At 45.5% G+C, this 23,786-nt stretch overlaps 1 protein-coding gene across 1 annotated transcript in view; it reads left to right on the forward strand.

Moving 5' to 3' along the window:
• TTC7A (tetratricopeptide repeat domain 7A) overlaps nt 1–20,321 on the forward strand; it is a 183,632-nt gene extending 163,311 nt beyond the window's left edge. The window contains exon 20 of the mRNA XM_053383388.1: nt 19,993–20,321. Within this exon, the coding sequence (XP_053239363.1) occupies nt 19,993–20,214 (222 nt within the window). The 3' untranslated portion in view covers nt 20,215–20,321. The remainder of the gene's footprint in view (nt 1–19,992) is intronic.
• The last annotated feature ends 3,465 nt before the right edge of the window (nt 20,322–23,786 follow it).

Raw genomic sequence — 23,786 nt, forward strand, 5'->3', positions numbered from 1 at the left:
GGGGGGAGAGAGAGCACGTGTCAGGAAAGGTGCTTCGCTGTTTACCTTTCTTCTGAGAAAAATAAGCTTCCTCCCGCTGCCAGGGATGCAGCTGGGGTTCATTCATAAAGAATGTACTAGAGTGAAAAATTCTATATGTATGACGTACCTTCTGAAAGGAACTCTGGGCATTCGAAATAACAGCTTCTGTGGGTGGTGTAGATGACTGTAGCTGTACACAAAGGATTTTTTTTTTAATTGTCCTTTAAATAAGTGTGCAGATCTCTGAATAGGAGATAAATTGCGAAGCGCTTGATATACACGTAGAAGGCTTTTAATGATGATGATGATGATGATGATGATAATAATAATAATAATAATAATAATAATAATAATAATAACTTCTCCTACCCCACTAAATTCTCAAGCTAGCTGTGTATTGTTTGTTTCCCTGAGGACCTCTGGGGTTGAAGAAGCAATACGTTAATTTTAGGAAGTAAGTTAATTCATTTATATTGAAGGTATTAGAAAATTCGCCGCAGACCTCATGAAGAGAGCACAGCAGAGGTTATATTTTCTGAGAATCCTCCAGAAAAATAATCTCTCAAAGGACCTGTTGGTGGCATTTTACCATTGTACTGTTGAGAGTGTGTTAACTTATGGTCTGTGTGTGTGGTTTGGGAGCTGTACGGTCAGGGGAAAACATGCACTCTGAGACCGTGGGTCTATATCACACGCCCTGCTGAATATTTTGGAGAGGCTCTTCATGAAACAGTTGCAACAGAGAGCATTCCTGCTTTTAGTTTTGAGAGGAAGCTTTGGTCTTCATTGCCTCCCTAGAATCAAAGATGATGGAAGTATTTGGTGGCAACTGTCACAAGCAATTGGGAGGTGTCTGTATCTTAGGGTGCCATGGGGCAGATTGCTGTGATTTGTTTTTTGAGTCCCGTGCTGCCTTTCCTTTTAATCCTGCTTTTCCAGATCTGTTTACGAAAACAGAATGCTAGCCTCGGAGAACCATGTCTATGAGCTGCAAGGCGTACTTAAATTAAACCCGCTGAAAAACGTTTGCCCTTTTCAGGCCTGGCTGATAAGATAAAATACTGGTCCCTTGAGGAAACTCACACATATTGCCCATACCACTAGACCAGCAGGCTCCACCCCTCTGTGCCCCTCGGGGAAATGGCTTCAGGGGGAAAGAGCTGTCAAGCTCATGTCCCCAAGCACTATGACAGTGACTCTTACTTGCAAATAATAATAAAAATTATTCAGGCTAGTTAGACGATCTGTGGCCTTTTAAGCTGTGTGTGTGGCGGGGTATTGTTTTTGTTTGTTACTATGGTATGCATTTTTGCGTTTTTATATTGTAAACTACCCTGTGATCTTCAAATGAATTTAGAAACAACAACAACAACAGAATAAGGATTTGAACCTAGAAGCTGACCCTGAGCTGGTCTCCCTCTCCCTAACCTATTTTATATTGTTTTTGTGAGGATAAAGGGAGTTAGCCTGAGATATATTGCAGAATACGTATTTGATGGATAATATTGAAAAAGCAGATAATATATTAAAAAGCAGAGACATCACCTTGCCAACAAAGGCCCGTATAGTTAAAGCTATGGTTTTCCCAGTAGTGATGTATGGAAGTGAGAGCTGGACCATCAAGAAGGCTGATCGCTGAAGAACTGATGCTTTTGAATTATGGGGCTGGAGGAGACTCTTGAAAGTCCCATGGACTTCAAGAAGATCAAACCTATCCATTCTTAAGGAAATCAGCCCTGAGTGCTCACTGGAAGGATAGATCCTGAAGCTGAGGTTCCAATACTTTGGCCACCTCATGAGAAGAGAAGACTCCCTGGAAAAGACCCTGATGTTGGGAAAGATGGAGGGCACAAGGAGAAGGGGACGACAGAGGACGAGATGGTTGGACAGTGTTCTCGAAGCCACCAGCATGAGTTTGACCAAACTGCGGGAGGCAGTGGAAGACAAGAGTGCCTGGCGTGCTCTGGTCCATGGGGTCACGAAGAATCAGACACGACTAAACAACTAAACAACAACAACAATTGAAAAAGAAGTTGGATGCCACCCCCACTCTCTGTTGAGCCGCAGTAATATGACAGGGGATTCCATGAGCTCCCCCAGGGTCTGTTCTCCTTTGGAGAATTGAGACAGGGTGGAGACTGTCGTAGCTTTAAGAAATATGGTGTATTCACCTATGTACACGAGGAAGTGCAGATCTTACAGCAAGGTCCTTTCAAGAGGGATTTGTCCCCCACAGCAGTGCAGCCTTTTGTCATGTTATTGCCTCTATCCCAGGTGAGCCGCTGGCTTGGAAAGAAAGCTTAGCCTGTACTTTTCCACTGGCCTCCAATCTTCCCTTCAGTACCCCCAAATAACCAAAATCCTACCATTTATTAATTTATTGCAATTTGAACTCTAACCTCTCACGTCGTGCTTCAACGTACAGTGGTACCTTGGGTTACAAGCACTTTGGGTTACAGACTCCGCTAACCCAGAAGGTGTACCTCGGGTTAAGAACTTTACCTCAGAATGAGAACAGAAATGGCACGCTGATGGTGCAGCGGCAACGGGAGGCCCCATTAGCTAGAGTGGTACCTCAGGTTAAGAGCGGTTTCAGGTTAAGAACGGACCTCCGGAACAAATTAAGTTTGTAACCAGAGGTACCACTATACTTCGCTTCTCTCTGCGCCGCAATGGTTCCCCTGCACAGCAGCTCAGCAGTGGAGAAGTAGCCACATTTCTTACCGCTACTCAAGAATGCAAAAGTCATTGGTTGCATTCCACAGTGCTTATTTTCTTCTTATGTCAACTGAAAGTGTGCTCATCTCAGTGGCAGTTCAAGGCCCGGCTGTGCTTCGCTAGAAGGCTAGCACCAACCCTCCTGCAAATGTTCAGCGGCGGAATTAAGCTGTAGCTGCCTTGTTCCCATTAAAGGCGCAGCTGATTGAGATGTCCTGATGCATAGATCAATGCGGTGTGCTCGGTGCCATGTGCCTGACAGCTTCCCTGCCTCTGTGGTAGCGAAGGTAACTAAACGAATTAATCAAAGGCCTCATTAAATAGCAAAGGCTTACAGTCTCCCCCGGGGATCATCAGATGTAGACTCAGAGAGAGAGAGAGAGAGAGAGAGAGAGAGAGAGAGAGAGAGAGAGAGAGAGAGAGAGAAGGTTCCTTGCTGGGAATTCCTTGACAACAGTTTTGATGGGAAATGAGTAACAAATTGAATGTAGAATAACAGTGTTTCTGAGCCACTCCGGAAGTCTGTATGACTGATCAGGCCACATAATCCACTCCGGAATCCAGCTAGTGGAGTGGATTCTTAGAAAAACTCTGATTTGATTTCATTTTATTTTCTGAAGTACTGCTTAAAATATACTGGAGAGGAGATTCAAACCAGCTTCAAGGCTGCTGAAGATTCGCAAGTCCTATCAACAGATGCCTGAATCTCTTGCACTGTGAAGTCATTTACCGTATTTTTCGCTCTATAAGACACACCAGACCACAAGACGCACCTAGTTTTTGGAGGAGGAAAACAAGAAAAAAAAATATTCTGAATCTCAGAAGCCAGAACAGCAAGAGGGATCGCTGCGCAGTGAAAGCAGCAATCCCTCTTGCTGTTCTGGCTTCTGGGATAGCTACGCAGCTTGCATTTGCTCCATAAGACGCACACACATTTCCCCTTACTTGTTAGGAGGGGGAAAGTGTGTCTTATAGAGCAAAAAAATACGGTAACCAAAAGTGGTCAGTACTTCCACAGGAGTATACTGTAATTCCCAACGTGCTGTATGAAAAGTCATGCTAACGGAACAGGCTTCAGACCTTGCAATGTCCCTACAAAAGATCTGGGCTGTGGATCCTGTTGTTCAGTGATTGGTCTCCTTCCCTTGCATAATTATTGGTGGTGGTTGGGAACCACCCATGGCTGCAGAAAGAGAGGAAGATCCTCTCGCCGTAGTGAGGTTTTTTTTGTTTTTTGTTGGGGTTTTTTTGGGTGAAGGGGCTGGGCAAGGGGCACGTATCATCGCCGGGTTGAGGCAAGGCACGCACTGCTTTGTGAGACTGGCAGCCAGATCTGCTCTTCACTCTCAGCAGGCTATTAATACAGCAAGGCTTATGGCTGGGCAACATCCTAGCTCCAAACAACAAAGGGATCCCAGGAGCAATGGCAGAGCAGTTCTGCAAATTAGTTTCCGTATGCTTGAGGTGTTGTGCCTGCAGAAATAGGCACAATGACAGGCTAACCGCATCTGAATGCAGGATGAAGTGTCTGTCTTTACTAATTGGCTTTGGTTCATTTTATCCTGATCACGAAACATTTCTATCTGTCTGAATTCTGGCAGGAATCTGTTCTTCCATTGCATTTTCTAAAAGTACCTTTGTTCTTTTAAGACATATATATCTCTATATCTATCCATCTATATATCCCTGTCTAAATATCTAATTATGTATATAGAATTGAAGTTTTAGTTGTAATGCCGAAATCATTTTTATAAGGTACAAAAGGGACAGGAGAGGTAAAATAATTTAGGGCTATTTCCAAATTTTTCTGGCATTCCAGCTTCCTTATCGTACTAGCCGTGTCTTTTCTGACTGACACTTTCTTCCTGATTTCATTTAATCTATGCCCACCCAAGACTGCATCAACAATAACGTTAGAAACTACAGTAGTTGAAGTCACTTGTCTCCAGAGACATGATCCCGCCGTGGCATTTCTCTGCAACTTTCTCACCCCCAAGGATGCTCAAATAAAGAGAGAGGGCGAGAGAACTGTTCTGACCGATTAGCTGATTCGAGAAGCAAACATTTAAAACTCAGATCTTCCTACCACTGCACAGCGAATGAAATCCCTGTTTCGAACGCTAGCCAAGCAGATTGTGTCGCAGGTGTTTAGGGTGTGTTGAATTTTCAAATTCCAAATTCCAAAAATGAGGGGTGCTAAAAAGTTGTAACATAACTTGGGAATTCAAAATATATTATTTAGTTTTGCTTGGTAAGTAAAACATGTGCAAAATTGCATAAAAATCATTACAAATTATTGCCAAGTACTTGCAATTGTAGTACAGTGGTACCTTGGATTAAGAACTTAATTCATTCCGGAGGTCCATTCTTAACCTGAAACTGTTCTTAACCTGAAGCACCACTTTAGCTAATGGGGCCTCCTGCTGCTGCCGCCACGCTGCTGCCACGCGATTTCTGTTCTCATCCTGAAGCAAAGTTCTTAACCCGAGGTACTATTTCTGGGTTAGCAGAGTATGTACCCTGAAGCGTCTGTAACCCAAGATATCACTGTAATAGTTGTTGTTGTTATGGCATTACCTGACATTTTCAGAAGGTCAAGTTAAAATTCTTTCGTTTTTCCAAAAGCAGTTTATGTGCTTCTTCATCAAACATAGACTTGCCAAGCTAATGGTTGTCCAATCACAAAAATATTAGCAGATTTGAATTCCTCATGCCTACAAACATATTTTTAAGACCCCTCACTGAAGAAACTAGAAACAGGAGAACTTGAGGTTGGGCATTTTTCTCTGCATTCTACCTCATATTTATACTTCCCAGGTTGTAAATACAACTGAACGATTAATTTATCTTGTAACAAATCTTGAGCATATGCACAGAATTAAATGCAAATGCATAGCAGACCTTTTCTGCTATGAAAATACAGGTTGTACAGTTGTTGTTGACAAGGCAGTTTGATACATCTGAGTTTGTTCCATCTTGGAACTATGGTCACGGCATAAATCTACCTCTCTGTGGGTGACTTGTATCCAGTTCTGTCGTGTCTGGGCCTTTCCCAAAGAAATCATATACTGTACCTGAATTTTATAGGAACCACTCCTTCTAACAGCGAACTATAGCTGCTGAGTGCCTTCAGAACAGAGAAAATAAGAGGGGAGTTTCAGTGTGTTTCAGAGATCAGGGATTGTGTGATGTTAGTCCCAATCTCAGTATTGAGATTTTTCTTCTTCCTGCATTGTAAAACTTGAGGAGGGATGGGCACATGACTGCTTAGGTCTTCATGGATGCTTTCCTCACTCATTTGCACATGACCCCATAGGCCACAGCATATGGCCACAGCATGTTCATCAGCCCATTCTAAGCAATGAAATTTCTCCCTTGAGCCACTGCACCATCTGATGATGCTTCCTGGCCGAATTCTCGGCGGTTCACCTGCTTCACGCTATTGTGCTGCAGGCACATGGCATATGTAAGAGCAAAAATCCCAGGGGGGGCCACCAAGAGAGGCCGGGGAAGGGGAAAGAGTCAGGATACAGAATCAGAGAACACCGATCGCTCTTGCTTTGCTCAAGTCTCCCCTTTTTGGTTCCTAAAACTTAAATGGACATTCTGTGCCCATTGGCAAACTGATCCTCCTCGCCCTTCGAGAGCTGGCAACCTTGTGGCTTGAATAAAAAGAAAAGCTGTGTGCGATACGCTAAATTAACTGCAAAAACCACCAGCAGCGTCTTGTATTTAGCTACTAACACACAGGCCCCACCAAAGCACCTCAATTCAACATTACTGTAAATGCTCTTGTGCTTCTCTCCCCTCTGCTTATTATGCAAACCCCATGCTGAAATTTGCGGTCTGGTTTATCTTTATTTAACATGAAGTATGGAGCAGGAATGGGTTGTGAAATATACTCGGAGTCGAGAGTGGATTTCATGCTCTTTATTCAGCTCATAGTGGTGAGGAGGAATGGAAGTTCCCCCAGAATGTCTGCTTTATATATATTATTTACACAATGGGACCCACGTGATTGGCTAATTCCGGGATTCACCTGTAGGCCAATCAGGTTGTGGATTCACTTCCACCTGGAGCTGAATTGGGTGGCTCCTGTGGACCAATCAGACTGCTGCATTCTGAATCCTATTGTTCTAGGACCAATCAGACTGCTGCATTCTGAATCCTATTGTTCTAGGACCAATCAGACTGCTGCATTCTGAATCCTATTGTTCTAGGACCAATCAGACTGCTGCATTCTGAATCCTATTGTTCTAGGACCAATCAGACTGCTGCATTCTGAATCCTATTGTTCTAGGACCAATCAGACTGCTGCCTTTTGGATCCTATTCAACTCAGTACATAACAGGTGGCAACCTAGGGAACATGTTTAACTGGAAGTGTCCAGGGCAGCGAGGGGCTGGAGAGAAGCTTCTGCTTTCTGAAGGGCATTCTCTGCATTCCCACTGAGACTGGAACTCAAAATGCACATTTGCTCTGAAATTCTATATTATGCTGCAGAGACCGAGCATCTACGGTACCTGTCCCTTTGCTTGCTTGTGGTTAGGAGCAGGGCTGGAGGTGGAGAGGGGGCAGCACAAATAATAGGGTGGAATGGAGTGGAATGAGCAGTGGCCCAACTGCCTGCTGCATCCAAGGCAAATGCACGTCACCGTAGACAGTACCCTGGCAGTCCTAAATGGGAATTGCAAGAATATTGTTTGGATGATTCATTCAGTTCCCCGCTGGCTCCACCAGGCTTCTGTTCAGTTAGCTCACAGGCCTGGACAAGAATCCCAAGAATGTTCCTGTATTTCTAATATCTCAAAATATTTTTATTTTAAAAAGCCAACTCCTTAGGGAGCAGTGACCTTTCAGACAGGCTTTGAACAGAATCCAAATGCAATGGAATTAAAACTGGGATCAGGGGAAAAACTCCTCTTGTTCCAGGGCAACCAGGTCATTTGGATCCAGCAGCAGAATGGTGTATCCTGGCTGCACACAGTAAAATTATAATAATGGGTCAAATGTCAACACAGTTGTTATTTAGGCAGACTTCAGGAAATGTGTGCATGTGGCAAGGTTGTACTTTTCCTCCATTCACTTATTCAGTAGGATCAACAGCTATAATCTAGTTACAGATAGGTAACTGAATCTAGTTACAGATAGGTAACTGTGTATCTGAAGAAGTGTGCATGCACACGAAAGCTCATACCAAGAACTAACTTAGTTGGTCTTTAAGGTGCTACTGGAAGAAAAAAAAAATTTGTTTTAGCTATAATCTAGCTATAGATACTCTTTAAATAATAATAATAATAATAATAATAATAATAATAATAATAATAATAATAATTATTATTATTATTATTATTATTATTATTATTATTTATATCCCGCCCATCTGGCTGGGCTTCCCCAGCCACTCTGGGCAGCTTCCAACAAAATATTAAAATACAGTAATGCATCAGACATTAAAAGCTTCCCTAAACAGGGCTGCCTTCAGATGTCTTCTAAAAGTCTGGTAGTTGTTCTCTTTGACATCTGGTGGGAGGGCGTCCCACAGGGCGGGCGCCACTACCGAGAAGGCCCTCCGCCTGGTTCCCTGTAACTTGGCTTCTTGCAGTGAGGGAACCGCCAGAAGGCCCTCGGCGCTGGATCTCAGTGTCCAGGTAGAATGATGGGGGTGGAGATGCTTTCAGATATTTGTAGTTATAGCGTTGCACGTTGTCCCAGTTGGTTTTTATCGTTACTGGAATCAAATAGTCAAGCTGTTTCTAGGCTGCGCCTCTTTTGGCTGTAGGTCTGGGGGCTTTCTTGTTTGAATGTTTTCCCTGTGGAGGGTAGAATTTGTCAGAGGAAAGGTTCAGCCTAGCCACTACCGCCTGCAACCTGAAGTGGTACAGTCCATTCTGCTGTGAAAAGTGGTCCATAATTCACTTGGAGGGGAACCAAGAGTTTGGTGCCCTCTCCATCATTGGGAACAGACTCCCATTTGGAGAAGCATGTTTCTTCAAGCACATGTGGAATGCCCTCCCGCCAGATGTCAAGGAAATAAACAACGACCTGACTTTTGGAAGAACTTTAGGGAAGTTTTTAATGTTTGATATTTTACTGCGTTTTTAATACCCTGTTGGAAGCCAGAGTGGCTTGGGAAACCCAGCCAGATGGGCGGAGTATAAATAATATATTATTATTATTATATTTATTTATTTATTTATTTATTTATTTATTTATTTATTACATCCATCTTGTTGGAGGAGAGAGTCTCATAAGGAAGCACTAGGAGGAGCATGACCAGGTATCAAGGTGACTTCACAGCTTTTGTGTGGTCTCAGACCCTGAAGCCGTTATTGAACTCAGACACGTCATTGGCAGCCTGTACCTTTGATCTGGCCTGAATTGGTGTAAGCCTTGAATTAAGCTCTCTTTCTTATGCATCGTTGTCGCCTCTGGGATGGGAGCCAGGACATGGGCAGTTCTACCTTAGCATAGACCTGTCCTTAAGTAAAGTTGCCTATTCTGTTGCTGCACTGCTATTATAGAACTGCCTCCCGCTTGCAGCTACACCTCTTGGTATCTCTACCCTTGGAAACTGGCAGCTGAGCCTGTGAACTTATTTCACTCAGTTGTAGTGGAAGATAGCTCTAGGTGGGTCAGTGATGCAGGACATTTGCTCATTTTGCAGCCATCATTTGGAGGTTTCGAAGCAGAGGTTGGGTGGCCATTTGTCAGGGATGCTTTAGTCTCCCTGGTCCTGAATGGGGTAACTGTGCCCCTGAAGGACCAGGTGTGCAGCCTGGGAGTCATTCTGGACTCACAGCTGTCCATAGAGGCACAGGTCAAGTACCAGCTCCATCTGGTACGCAGGCTGAGACCCTATCTGCCCGCGGACTGTCTCGCCAGAGTGGTGCATGCTCTAGTTATCTCCTGCTTGGACTACTGCAATGCACTCTATGTGGGGCTACGTTTGAAGGTGACCTGGAAACTACAACTAATCCAGAATGCGGCAGCTAGACTGGTGACTGGGAGCGGCCGCCGAGACCATATAACACCGGTCTTGAAAGACCTACACTGGCTCCCAGTACATTTCCGAGCACAATTCAAAGTGTTGGTTGACCTTTAAAGCCCTAAACGGCCTCAGTCCAGTATACCTGAAGAAGCATCTCCACCCCATCATTCTGCCTGGACACTGAGGTCCAGCGCCGAGGGCCTTCTGGTGGTTACCTCGCTGCGAGAAGCCGGGTTACAGGGAACCAGGCACAGGGCCTTCTCGGTAGTGGCACCCGCCCTGTGGAACGCCCTCCCACCAGATTTCCAAGAGAACAACAACTACCAGACTTTTAGAAGACATCTGAAGGCAGCCCTGTTTAGGGAAGCTTTTAATGTTTAATAGGTTTTTGTATTTTAGTGTTTTGTTGGAAGCCGCCCAGAGTGGCTGGGGATGGCGGGGTATAAATAAATTATTATTATTATTATTATTATTATTATTATTATTATTATTATTAGTTGAGATAACTGCATTGCAGGGCGTTGGACTAGACGACTCTTGGAATCTCTTCCAGCTCTGCAATTCTGTGATTCCAAGCGATGAGCATGCATGTGCTATGACATTAACCACTTGCAATTTTGTAGAGGTGAGCTCAGGAGCTACTAGGATTAATGCACACCAGTGAACTTTACAGTGAAATACGTTACAGCTCTCTAATATCATAATGTTGTAGGTAGCGGGGCCTCCATCCCATCAAGGAGCATGCAATATTTATAGGAAGTTTTTAATTCTTTATCTTCGCTTTGACTTGACACACACGCCCGCTCTCATCCTTTCTCTTTTCAGCATGTAATAGAAAATAACAGAGCTATATATAATTCAGGAATGTCTCTTGATGCATAAAGGGTTATGATTTATGAATCATTTCAGGTTAAGGAAAGATAAAGAAGTGCTCCCCAAAGGACAGGAGACACGGCAGAGACAGGGCCCCCAAAGGTTGATGCATTCTTGGTTACATCTTTCTGCATTTTCTAGTGGCTGCTACAGCAGCGCGGCCTGTGTGAAGGAGCTGACTGGCTGTAAATTATATGGATGATGTCATTAATAATAGGCGAAAGAAATGAGGTTGCAGAGAGCAGAAAACTCTTGAGCAAAATGAACACATACCCCGCAGTATCAAATCTGGCTAGGAATGGGCTGTTGGATCAATCCATCAACCTCTGATGGATTATTTAGAAGGATTGGGTCTGGCATCTCTTTTGCTGTGCGTGTGTGCCAGTATCCATACATAGCAGAGTTATATCTCAACGCAGCTCCTGCCTTGGAAGTATCTTCAGGGTTGAAGATGCATGTCCAAAGAACAGTTCCCACAGAAAATGTCCTTGCATAGACAAAAGAACCTCAGCCTTCAGCTGCTTCTTGAAACTTCTCCTCTGTTCTTCTCTTGTTTCTGGAACAAATGATTCTCTCACACACAGAGAGAGAGAATAATATCAAACATGGGCAACTTGTGGCCTTCAAACCAATTTCATGCAGGGGAAACCAGGGGTAGAAGGGGGTGGCAGAAAGAGAGAGAAATTTGTTGTTTAGTCGTGTCCGACTCTTCGTGACCCCCTGGACCAGAGCACGCCAGGCACTTCTGTCTTCCACTGCCTCCTGCAGTTTGGTCAAACTCATGCTGGTAGCTTCAAGAACACTGTCCAACCATCTCATCCTCTGTCATCCTCTTCTCCTTGTGCCCTCCATCTTTACCAGCGTCAGGGTCTTTTCCAGCGAGTCTTCTCTTCTCATGAGGTGGCCAAAGTATTGGAGCCTCAGCTTCACTATCTGTCCTTCCAGTGAGCCCTCAGGGCTGATTTCCTTAAGAATGGAGAGGTTTGATCTTCTTGAGGGAAATAAAGAAAAGGGGCTGCCCAGGAGAAAGAGATAAGCAGGCTGGTGCCCACTTTGGGCTTCAACCCCCACCACTTTGGGTTTGGGCTCCACCCACCAGATTACCCTTGGGGAAATGTGGCCCTTGAAAGAAAAAGGTTTCCCACCCCTCCTCCAGGCCTTTGTGTGCATCTTCATTGGTGCAAGAGACACTTCTCTGTGGACTGCGGACTGGATGCTACATGGGCTGGGTGTATGGTGGAAGTTGCCTTCTATCAGGCTGTTTGCCAGTCTAGGCCAGTATTGCCTGCTCAGACTGGCAGCAGATCTCTGGGATCTTAGAGAGAGATCTATGGCACCATCTGCTGCCTAAGCTTTTTTAGCTGGAGATACCAAGGATAGGACCTGGGACCTTCTGTGGGCAGCACATGTGCTTCAGCACTAAGCTAGGGTCCCTCTCCCCATGTTCAGCCACATGTTCAGTGCCAATGTCATGCATTGATTGGGAAATACTTGTATGATGAGTCCCATCCACGTGGCTGTATCATTCTCATTCAGTCATATAGAATTGCACTGTTTCTCCTAATGGAGAACAGGAAGATTGTGCAGAAGTGATAGGAATTATTTGCAGCTGTCTTGACTGCAGAAGATATAGGGCAGGTCCTGGTGCCTAATTTTTTATGAAAGGAGGGTGGAGGATAGTTCTAGGCCCTGTTAACAAATAGTACCATTATTAATATTACCACTCTGTTCTGACTTGCTCAGAATACTGTGGAATACCTGGAATACTGTGGCCAGTTCTGAGCACCACAGTTTAAGAAGGATATTGACAAGCTGGAACGTGTGCAGAGGAAGGCAACTAGGGTGATCAAGGGTCTAGAAGCCAAGCCTTATGAGGAACGGTTGAAGGAGCTGGGTATGTTTAGCCTGGGAAAGAGGTGACTGAGAGGAGATACGGTAGCCAACTTCAAATATCTCAAGGGCTCTCACATGGAAGATGGAGCAAGCTTGTTTTCTCCTGCTCCGGAGGGTAGGGCTCGAATCGAACCAACGGAGTCAAGTTACAAGAAAGGAGATTCCAACTGAAACACCAGGAAGAACTTTCTGACAGTAAGAGCTGTTTGGCAGTGGGACAGATTTCCTCAGGAAATGGGAGACTCTACTTCATGGAGGTTTTTGAGCAGAAGTTGGATGGTCATCTGTCATGGATGCTTTAAGTTGAGATACCTGCATTGCAGGGGGCTAAACTAGATCACCCTTTGAGTCCCTTCCAACTGTTGCAATTCTATGATTATATGGAATTAAAAACAAACTGGGTCCATATAGTGAGTGGTGGAACCTGAGGAAGGAGGCCTGGCCGAGGGAGAATTGCAGGGCCAAATAAAGAGACCTGAGGGGACTCATTCATCACCACCCCACCAAGCCTGAGATTTCCCCCCCTCGTCCTATAGCCTTGTTTGCTTTATCTGCAGAGATTCCCAGCTCTGCCTCCCAGATTTACCTAGGTATGTGCTGGATGAGCCCTACATTATGCATTGTGTCTCTTTTTCCTCCTGTCATGGGTGATCTCTTTTTTTAAATCATTAATTCAGCTTTTCCTTCTGTACTTGAATTGCCCTGGGCTGGCTCAGCCTGCGTTAGAATGCCCTTTTCAGCTGATGCCAGAACAGGCTTCGCTGAGGACAAAGAATTGGGAGAGCTCTTAAAGGGAAAGGGAGATTGAGGAGACAAGAGGGAGGGAAAGGGCACATCATCACTGTGGAGTTTGAAGCCAAGGATTATTGTGGAATTTACTGAATGTGCAGGTTTGTGTGCTGTGTAGATGCGGCTGGCTGGCTGATGAAACAGCAGCTTGGAAGAGGAGTTGTCTTATTATGAAGCTGTGGAGCTGAGAACAGAGATGTGGAAGCCTGTTGTGAATGTGGGAGTGGCAAGCATCCGATCCAGGTGTGCCAAAATAACATGTGGTACAGCCCTTCTGTCATGGACTGGTTGGACGCAGAGGAATTGTGGGAGGAAGAACCACCTGGGGAACCCGCAAGGGAAGAAGGCTCAGAGCCCAAGGAGTGGTAGTGAGACGACAATGAGTGGTCAGAGGGAGAAGACCGGGAGGAGGAGAGGTCAGAAGCTGAAGAGGAAACAGGGAGTAGTGAGCTGGGAGAGGCTGTGACAGAGAGTAGTCCAGAATCAGACGCAGAAGCTGAAGCAGGAGAGGAGGGAGCCCAAGAGGCAGAGATGAGTCCGGCTAGTGAAGAGGCAAGGGTGTCTCCCCCTCCTGATGCAACAAGCTCCCCTTCCCCCCTTGTCTGGGGTGTGAGAAGAGGGGTACTACATTGGGTGGAGAAAACGCTGTACTCCTTCTGGGGTAGTTTGTCCAGCTTTGGTTCTCACCCTAAGGCGGTTGGATGGTTCCTTGTACACCTCCTTCCATTTTTTTTTAAAGATATTTATTAAGTTTCCAATTTTATAGAAACAAAGAGAAAAAAAAGCAAAAAAGTTTAAAAACACATACAGTTCACAATACTTAATTTTCAATGACATATTTCCCTGACCTCCTCATACCTCCCCTTCTTGTATTCCAATTCAAATTATTTACTCAGCAAATCCTTATCTCAAAACATTGCAGCTGGAAACCCCTTAATTTCAATCCAACATCATTCAACATTCTTTAATTTTACAATATTTCTGTAAATAGTCCTTAAATTTCTTCCAGTCTTCTTCCGCCGACTCTTCTCCCTGGTCACGGATTCTGCCAGTCATTTCTGCCAATCCCATACAGTCAATCATCTTGTACACCTTGTACACCTCCTTCCAGCAACTCCTGCAGCCAAGCTGGTGCCAAACGTATTGCTCTGCTTTCCTTTGGACCACATCAGTGAGGCTGGGAAAGGGGGTCTTGTTGTCCGGGCAGCCCAGGACCTCCATACACACTGCCCAGGGTTGCACCCCAGGGGAGGTGACTTTGGTGCTGCCAATGCAGCAACAATGCCCCCTCCCCCTGCCCCACAGATTGTAGAATCAGTGGACCCCACAACCTCAACCTCCCCCCCCTGTAGTTGTTGTTGTTGTTGTTATTTGTACCCCGCCCATCTGGCTGGATTTCTTCCAACAAAGATTAAAAATACATTAAAATGTCACACATTAAAAACCCTGAGCAGGGCTGCCTTCAGATGTCTTCTAAATGTCAGGTAGTTGTTTATCTCTTTGACGTCTGGTGGGAGGGCGTTCCACAGGGCGGGTGCCCTTACCAAGAAGGCCCTCTGCCTGGTTCCCTGTAGCTTTGCTTCTCGCAATGAGGGAACTGCCAGAAGGCCCTCAGCGCTGGACCTCAGCGTCTGGGCAAAAGGATGGGGGTGGAGGTGGAAAAAGACAAAAAAGAAAGTCAAGTGCTTTGGAGAAAAGGGGCAGGTGGATAAAGCCATCTCTCAAAACAGTGTTTCCACCTAGCAGTCACACACATACAAAGCCTGTCCTGTAGCGCAAAGAACGGGCTGGAGGAAGAAAAAAATTTATTTGGGTAAACAGTGAATTGAAAGGGGCAGGCGCTGCATACAGAAAGTAAATGCAAACAGCATAACAATGCTCCCATCATTCCGGCCTGCCAGCCGGGAGTATGTTTAGTCTCATCTGTCCCAGAACTAAGAAGGCTTGTGGAATCCTGCTGGCCTCACTGAATAAGCATGAGGACAGCCTGAGCATGCATTAAAACACACACACACACACACACACACACACACACACACCCCTTTGGCATGGGAGGGAGCAGGAAGCACTCTTATTTGTGCTTGACAAAGGCCCCGCTGCAGTCCTTGGCAAAGCTGCCCCTGTGGCAACATCCTCTGCGCCTGAGAGCCGGTGGCCCTCAGAGCTGCAGGCTGGCTCTGGGAGACAAGCAGCGCATTGTGCCGCGTCTGTTTTAAATGCGTGGACGAGGCACACCTTTCTGTTCCTTCGCTCGCTGCTCCGCTTCCATTTAGGTCTCGGAGAAAGCAGGACTGTCTGCAGAGCATTCCACGCCTCCCACTGTTAGGCTCCGAGGACGTTCAGCAGGACTGGAAGAAATAAAAAGGCCTCTCTTTCTCCTCTCTGCCTCCAATTCCCCGTTTCTCTTCTCCTGTTCGTCTGAGGCTCCCTGGGAAGGGATCAGAGGCTGGGCTTTTTCTGAAAGGCTGCCTAGGGGCCTGCCTTTTATGCCAATAAATGTTTTATCATCGTTAAGCTTCAAAGGCATTAGCAGTGGGTTCTGTTAACATTTGGCGAAATGAAAGAGAGCAGGAGTCGGAGGGAGGGGGGAGCGGTGGGCTGCCTTTGTGCCCTAGATGGGAGGCTTCCTTTGATTGTCAGGGGGGCTCCGCCCCCAGGGGGGGAAGATCTGAGTGTGTTTTTTTCCACTTTATTCCTTCTGCCTACGAAATCATGTCAGAAAGAGCAGGGTGGCTTTCTTTCGCTCCTTTCCTCTTCGTTAAGAACATGGGAAGGAAACTGCCTTCTACTGAGTCAGCCCACTGGTCCATTAGCTCAGTAATGTCTGCACTGGCTGGCAGCAGCTCTCCAAGTCTTCAGGCAGGGGTCTATCCCAGCCTAACTGGTGATGCCAGGGATTGAACCATGGACCTTCTGCATGCAAAGCAGGTGCTCTACAGATGAGCTACTGCATTTCTCTTTTATGCCTTGTTTTGCATTCCTTGATAGCTAAACGGGGCCCTAAATGGCCGACTGGTATTCTTCACACAGCCCACTCTGAGATTTGGGCCCAATGGCCAGTATAATACAGCTCCTTACATTTCTAAAAATCTAGGGGCATGGACATCACTCTTCCTCATTTTACATGGCATACATGAAGACCCATTGTGTAGCCCAGGCATAGGCAAACTCAGCCCTCCAGATGTTTTGGGACTACAATTCCCACCATCCCTAGCTAACAGGACCAGTGGTCAGGGATGATGGGAGTTGTAGTCCAAAAACATCTGGAGGGCCGAGGTTGTCTATACCTGGTGTAGCCTCTCTTTTCTGACAGTATTCATGTTTCAGTTCTCCTTGGAGATTCAGTGTTCTCCATCTTCTTATAACTCAGATGGGTCTGCTTTTATTCTGTTTCTTCATCTTTTAGAATTCCTCATCCTTCCATGTCAATTCTCTGATTTTGTGTGTGTGTGCGCACGCGCGCTCACACCTAAAAATATAAAAATGAAAGTAATACAGAAAACCTTGCCCAACGCAGACAGGGCATCATTTCATATTTCAGCTGCTAGAGGCCAAGTTCTCCAGTAGGTTTAATTGGATAAATTGATTCAAGTTACAAGAAAAGAGACCCCCAGCTAAACATCAAGAATAACTTTCTGATCATAAGAGCTGTTCAGCAGTAGAGCACACTGACTTGGAAGGTGGTGGGTGCTCCTTTCTTGGAGATTTTTTAAGTAGAGGTTGGGTGGGCATCAGTCATGGATGCTTCAGCTGCCATTCGTTCATTGTAGAGGGTTGGGCTAGATGACCCTTGGGTCCCTTTCCACTCTACAGTTCTATGGTTTTATCTCCCATGTAGGTAAGCATGAGGCTTTATCAGAGTCCAAACACACATTTCAGCCGGGCAAGAACATTCAAGTGAAGAAGGGTCATGATGGAAGTAGCCTGGGGAGTGTTTTGACTGAAGGCCCAATAGAGAGGTTGTAGGGAGTAATGGAATAAAGGACATGAGCAGCGTTTGTGAAATTATGCGTGGTGGAACTGGATAGCGGAAGCCCTTTACTTCCCCTCTCGAAACACCGGATCATCCTGCAAAACCAAGCAGCAGGCTGGTGATTCAGGACAGACAAAAAGGAAAGCGCTTCTTCGCACAACGCAGAATTCACTTAGGGAACCAAAATGTGCCAATGGGACCTGCTGGCTTAAATTGCTTTAAAAGATGGTTAGACACATTCATGGATAATGAGTCTATCAACAGTTATCCTCCTTGCTGGCTTAATGGATGCTTCCAGTTTAAAGGCATTATGTCACCAGATTCTGGTGGCTGGTGGGCAGTAATGGTGAAGGACAATTTCCTTTCTGCCTGCTTGTGAGCTCCCAGAAGCATCTGATCAGCTGCTGTGGGAAAGAGGTTGTTGGACCAAGTTGACCCTTAGTCAGACCCAGCAGCCCTCTTCCTTATAGTCTTACGAACACAGCGACATTCTTTTCCAACTTGGGACGTGACTGGATGCAAACAGGAGTTAAGAGCCCCTGAGGAATTCACAGGACTCAAAATTGACATCCTGAGGCTTTACCTCCCAGAAGATTATATATTGGTCTAAGGAAAATAAATAAAACTCACGTAGAGAAACGAAACAGAAAAGCCGTTCCACCTTGCCCAGAATAACGAGGAGGTGATGCTGTTAATTATTTGCTTTAAAATAAAATAAAAATAAAAACAGGATACTAATTGCTAATCTTCCCTAGATCTCTGCTGATTTCATAAAAATTATTCATGCACCTCAACAAGAGGAGTTTCTATGGAAACCGAGAAACTGAACTTTCATTAGGAAACCTACCAAAAAAAATAATATGCCCAGCTAAAAATGTAAATTGCCCTTTCGCGGGAGGATATATGAATATCCTTCTTTCTTTCCCCAACCCCCTTTCCATTCTGCATCGTGGGCAGATCCCAGCTGGACTCTTACATGGCAACAACATGAAGGCATTGTTTACTGCTTGCCAGACTCTGTGGGGATATGTAAAATTCTGCCAGAGCTCAGCATCTCTCAAGGGATGGGTTCTTCAGGGAAACAAAGTGTTCAGTGCTATATGTCATACCAGCTTTAGGGAGTCAAAAATACGAAGCTGCAAAAAAAATGGAAAAAAGAGTTCTTGAGACTGTAATCCTTCAGCCCAATCCTGAGAACCAGGAAGCTATCAGCATTTTTATATCCTGGGATGCTTCCACAATGGGCATTTACTGTGAAATAACAGGGCATCTGAACAACGCCATGAACAAAACACCCCGTGTTTTTTCTTCCATTCGTCATTGAGGTGGGTAGGTTCTGATCTCAGAAAACCCAGTGGTTTCTTTTATAAAACACACACACACTGGAACAGCTGGATGATTTCCCCAGGTGTAGATGACTTCTTGCGCAGCTATTCTGTCCAGCTGTGGTCTAGCTTTTTCCTAAATTGATCTAGCTATTTCAGCTCTATCTCCACAACCTTTCCCTTTCCAAATTGAATGCCTTTATATCCCTTTCTGTTATCTCCACCCGCCTTTAAAATGCAGTGGGGGAGCAGAATCACACACACACACACACCCAACCTGGGAACTGTAGTTTGAGGTTCCTGGGAATTGTAGTTCTGTGAGGGATAAACTACAGTTCCCTGGGCGCATTTTTTGGGGTGAACAATTTAAATGTACAGTATGTCCACAGCCATAATCCCCCTGGGAAAGGATTTTGTCCCCCAGTGCCACACCACTATTCCAAGCAGTGGTTTCTTTCCTAGTTTCAGTCAGTAGGAAGGTCAGGCTGGTTTCACTAAGTCCTGAATGCAAAGAAGAGGAGGGGACAGACGGGGTGGGGGGGAGGAGAAGAAGAAGAGTTTGGATTTGATATCCCACCTTTCACTCCCTTTAAGGAGTCTCAAAGCGGCTAACATTCTCCTTTCCCTTCCTCCCCCACAACAAACACTCTGTGAGGTGAGTGGGGCTAAGAGACTTCAGAGAAGTGTGACTAGCCCAAGGTCACCCAGCAGCTGCATGTGGAGGAGCGGAGACCCGAACCCGGATCCCCAGATTACGAGTCTACCACTCTTAACCACTACACTTGCTCTCAGTGTGGGGAGAAGAAAAACACAGCAGGGAGTTTCTAAATAAATGATAAACTGAGCATAGGTATCATATATGTCCTCCTTTTGCCATCTAGTTACCTAAAAAGTTATACAAATTTACATTTTCTTGTGCTTTATTACGCCAACACATTATGGCTGCACTACATCCCATACTGCTGTTACCAGCTGCAACTGGAAAAAGGTACCCACTCTGGAGAACTAGATAATAAAAATATGGGGTATAGTTTAAAATGGCACCACCTTTTTAAAGTGGCAAATCCTGCCCGGCCACTGTGCTTGAAGAAGCAGGCCTGCCACCAGGTTGTAAGGTGTGATGGATTGAATCAGACTTCCCCAACCCGGTGCTCTCCAAATGTTTTATCCTGCAACTCCCAACAGCCCCAGAAAACATGCCCAATAAATGGCCAGGGTGTGGGTGTGGGTGGGTGTGCGTGTGATGGTCCAAAACATCTGGATGGTTGGAGCAGGATGCTGTTGGAGGATGAGCATGATGACTCTGCAGAAGGCAACTTCCTATTTTCCTGACTGGTTCCCTTGCCGGACACACTACTGAACGGCTTGGTTTTATTATGCGCTAACACCGGGTTGCTTTTCCTTGACAGGGGCTGGTGCTGAACAGGCTCGGGCGGAGAAACTTGGCTCAGAAGGTTCTGCAGGACGCAGTCCAGGTACAGAGCACCAGCCACAAAGCCTGGAACAGCCTTGGAGAAGTGCTTCATGCTCAGGGGAAAAACGAAGCAGCTGTGGAGTGCTTCCTGACGGCTCTGGACCTCGAATCCAGCAGCCCCGTCGTGCCGTTCACGGTCATCCCCAGGGAACTGTGATGGCGTAGAATTTCTTCCATGCACATGCGTTCCGTGGAGGTAGTTCCAACAGCACACATATCAAATAAGCAATTTGTTTACAGTGCAATAAATATATATATACGTGGCTCCTTTTGTTAACCTAGAATTCAGAAACCTTTACCCAAGGAAGTGGCTCTATTTCAGGGATAATGCGTTTTCCCAACATGCAGATTGCAATATATATTATTGTTGGTGGGGAAATGTGATTATTTTTCTGGCTGCTGGGGCTGCTGCAATTTGCAGTGCTGCCTTGAACTTCCCTTCACCCAAAAACACGGGCCATCCAGAATGCATGGCAGTGCCGCAGGCGCTTGTATACTCTCCTGTCCTTTCTTCAGATTGCAAAAATGGAACATTTGATGGCAGATTGGGGAGTGGGGAGTGTATGTCACACGCCTGACAGGTCACAATTTCCTTGGCTGAATCAGCTTGGTGGGCTTTGCGAGCCTAACATAATGCGGTTCTGCGCATATTGTTGGCACCTATTGGATAGTGTCTGTGACATTGCTGATGAGCAATACAAGGCCTTTCCCAAGTCTGCATCATGCTGTCATCTTTACACCACCCCTAAGCAAGAAAAATTGCATGAGCTGTAAAACTAACTAGTATGAAGACTCAGGGTTTGTGTGGGTGGGGGAACCTTGCCAGTTCACTCTTGGCATAAGACTTCTGGGTTGCTTTACTCAGAAAATGGGAAAGTACTTCTGCAAATCCTGGAGTTTTCCCAACCTGACTGATACCTCCTCCCTGTGCATGGGTGGATGCTGGTGTTTTCACTACATAAGCCAGAGATGGCCTGGTGGACCAAATCTTTTATTTCCTACCACCCCGCCAGCCAACTTTGACAGCTGGGCAGGGCCACCCACTTGTCAATCACCTGATGTCCCAATGGCGTTCGTCTGACAAGTGGGCAGTCCCTCTGCCTGTCAGAGTTGACCTGCAGGGTGGAAGGAGGGGGTCTGCTTCGCTGGCGTTTTCCCCCAGAGGGAACATTATGGAGAAGCAGCACCCAGCAGGATTGAACCCCAGTAATGTCACCAGTTGACATATAGGTGTGGTTTGGGGGGGGGGAATGGCCTCGGAGGGAGAAATGGACCCCTCCCTACCACGCTGGGGGGACAAGATCAGCCAAGCCTCTGGAGGTTTCCTATTCCTGACACAAACAATGGCATTGGGAATAGAGGGGGTGATAGTTTCAGTAATGTTTAGGACTGCGGACTTGTCGTGGCTTTGCTCCTCTCGCTTTAATAGCAATTTTCCTGACACACTAAAATGTGAAGCCTTTCCCCATCAACAGCACCCTGAAAGGAAGGACTTCCTCTTCTCTTTATGTCTGTCAGACTGTAGTTTACATGACCTGACCATATTCTTGCATTGAAGGGGATTGGTCTAGACAACCTTCCAGCTCTACAATTCTAGGATTCTATATGGCCCTGCGCCACAGCACCAGCTGCCTTTCTTCCAGATATCAATGCCATCTAAACAAATGGACTAGGCCCAAGCACAGCTTTTATTTTCCAAGGATGTCTGATGGATTGTGAAGAGGCCTATTTTTAAAAAGTAGGACATGGAGGGGGCACCATACCCCAACTGCCCATCTCCCCCTCAAAACCAAGATTTTTTCAGTTCTGAATGTATGCAATTTTCTAAAGGAATTTATCACATTCTGCAGGCACACAGAACCAAAGAGTTGGAAGGCCGTTTAATCCAACCCCCTGTGCTCAGTGGAGGAGGTTGTAACTACTGCAACACCCCTGATGGATGGCCATCCAGCCTTTGCTTAAACACCGACAGCGAAGGAGAGCCCATCACCTCCTGAGGCAGAATCTGTTCTACGCTCAAACAGCTCATAAGAACATAAGATGAGCCTGTTGGATCAGGCCAATGGCCCACCTAGTCCAGCATCTCGTTCTATTACTGTTAGGAAAGGTTCTGCCGCCATTTAGCTGACTTTCCCATTCATTTGTTCTTCCCTCTGGAGGAACAGAGAACAAGTCTGCTCCATCCTTCATTGACAGTCCTTTAATCATTTGGAGGCAGCTATTGTCATGTCTCCCTTTAACCTTGTTTTCTCTAGACTAAACATATGCAGCTCTTTCCATCGTTGCTCATAGAACTTAAGTTTCCAAAACCAATTGTCATCCTAGGTTAGAAGTGTTCCGGTTTTGTCAATCTCTTCCTTAAAATATGGCTCCCGGAACGCCTCCAGCTTTTCAACAAAGCCTCCAGATTGAGATTACGCAAAGATATACACACATAGGAAGAGAAATAAAATGGGTCCGCTTTGGCTGCTTACTCTGAAAGAAGCCCATAGGCCTTAATAGGGTTACTCAAGGGACTGCGCTGTCAAAGCACACAGACATTAGGCGCCTCTGTGCTAATGGCATCGAGCCGCAAGACTGAATTTTGGATATCAAAACTAAGGGCCTTTGTCAGTTCACGTTTTCCCTGTTGTTAATATTTGATTCTGTTTTAGATATTTGTTGCAAGGAAAAATACCTGATCATATAATTTGACCAAGCTTTGTTGTTTTAGTGATTATACTTTAGATAACATTTATGTTTTTAGGATAGGTAGGTATAATATATATGTCTGTGTTTTACTTTGATGCTGTACATCATAGGACTGTTATCCATCCATCTCTTTCTGTGGCATTAGGCAGCCATAATTAAGCACTTTGGTAATCTGTTGACTTCACTGGGAGACGTAAGCATGGGGCTAAGTCCCTTCATTGAAATCAAAACTGTCAAAACATACTGTATCATACCCCTATGTGGTGGTGGTGGTTTTAATGAGCATATAAAGTGTTAAATATGTTTACTCATGGAAGTTGTTCTATATCTGCATTGTTGCCTTAAATCAGGGATGGGGAACCCGTGACCCTCTAGATCAGGCAAAGGCAACCTTCGGCCCTCCAGATGTTTTGGTCTACAAGTCCCATGATCCCTAGCTAACAGGACAGGTGGTCAGGGATGATGGGAGTTGTAGTCCAAAACACCTGGAGGGCCGAAGGTTGTCTATGCCTGCTCTAGATGTTATCATCCAAGAGCATTGTCCATGCTAGTTGGTGCTGATGAGAGTCCCTGCCTTAAATTATTGCACCCCGGCCTAGCAGAGGGAGAAGATGCAGCAGGCGGAAAAGGCAGAATTGGCCAGAATGAGCACTGTTGCAACCAGGCTGGAGGCAGCTCCATTTGGCAGAGCTCTAAAACCTCAGTAGGGCCTTTCATCCAGCCCAGTAATTATTATTATTATTATTATTATTATTATTATTATTATTATTAATCCCGCCCTCCCCAGCCGAAGCCAGGCGCAGAGCGGCTAACAACAGTAAAAATATCACAGTTTACATAAAATCACAATCAATTAATTGAAATACATTCTAAAATCAATTCATTCTAAAATCAATTCAGAATCAAATTAATAGCAACCATTGGGCTAGAATTCTATGAAGATTACAGAAGGAGGGGGTCAGGCTGCGCCTTGGCCAAAGGCCTGGTGGAACAGCTCTGTCTTGCAGGCCTTGCGGAAAGATGTCAAGTCCCGCAGGG

This window comes from Podarcis raffonei, chromosome 3, assembly GCF_027172205.1.
Source record: "Podarcis raffonei isolate rPodRaf1 chromosome 3, rPodRaf1.pri, whole genome shotgun sequence".
NCBI classification, from domain to species: domain Eukaryota; kingdom Metazoa; phylum Chordata; class Lepidosauria; order Squamata; family Lacertidae; genus Podarcis; species Podarcis raffonei.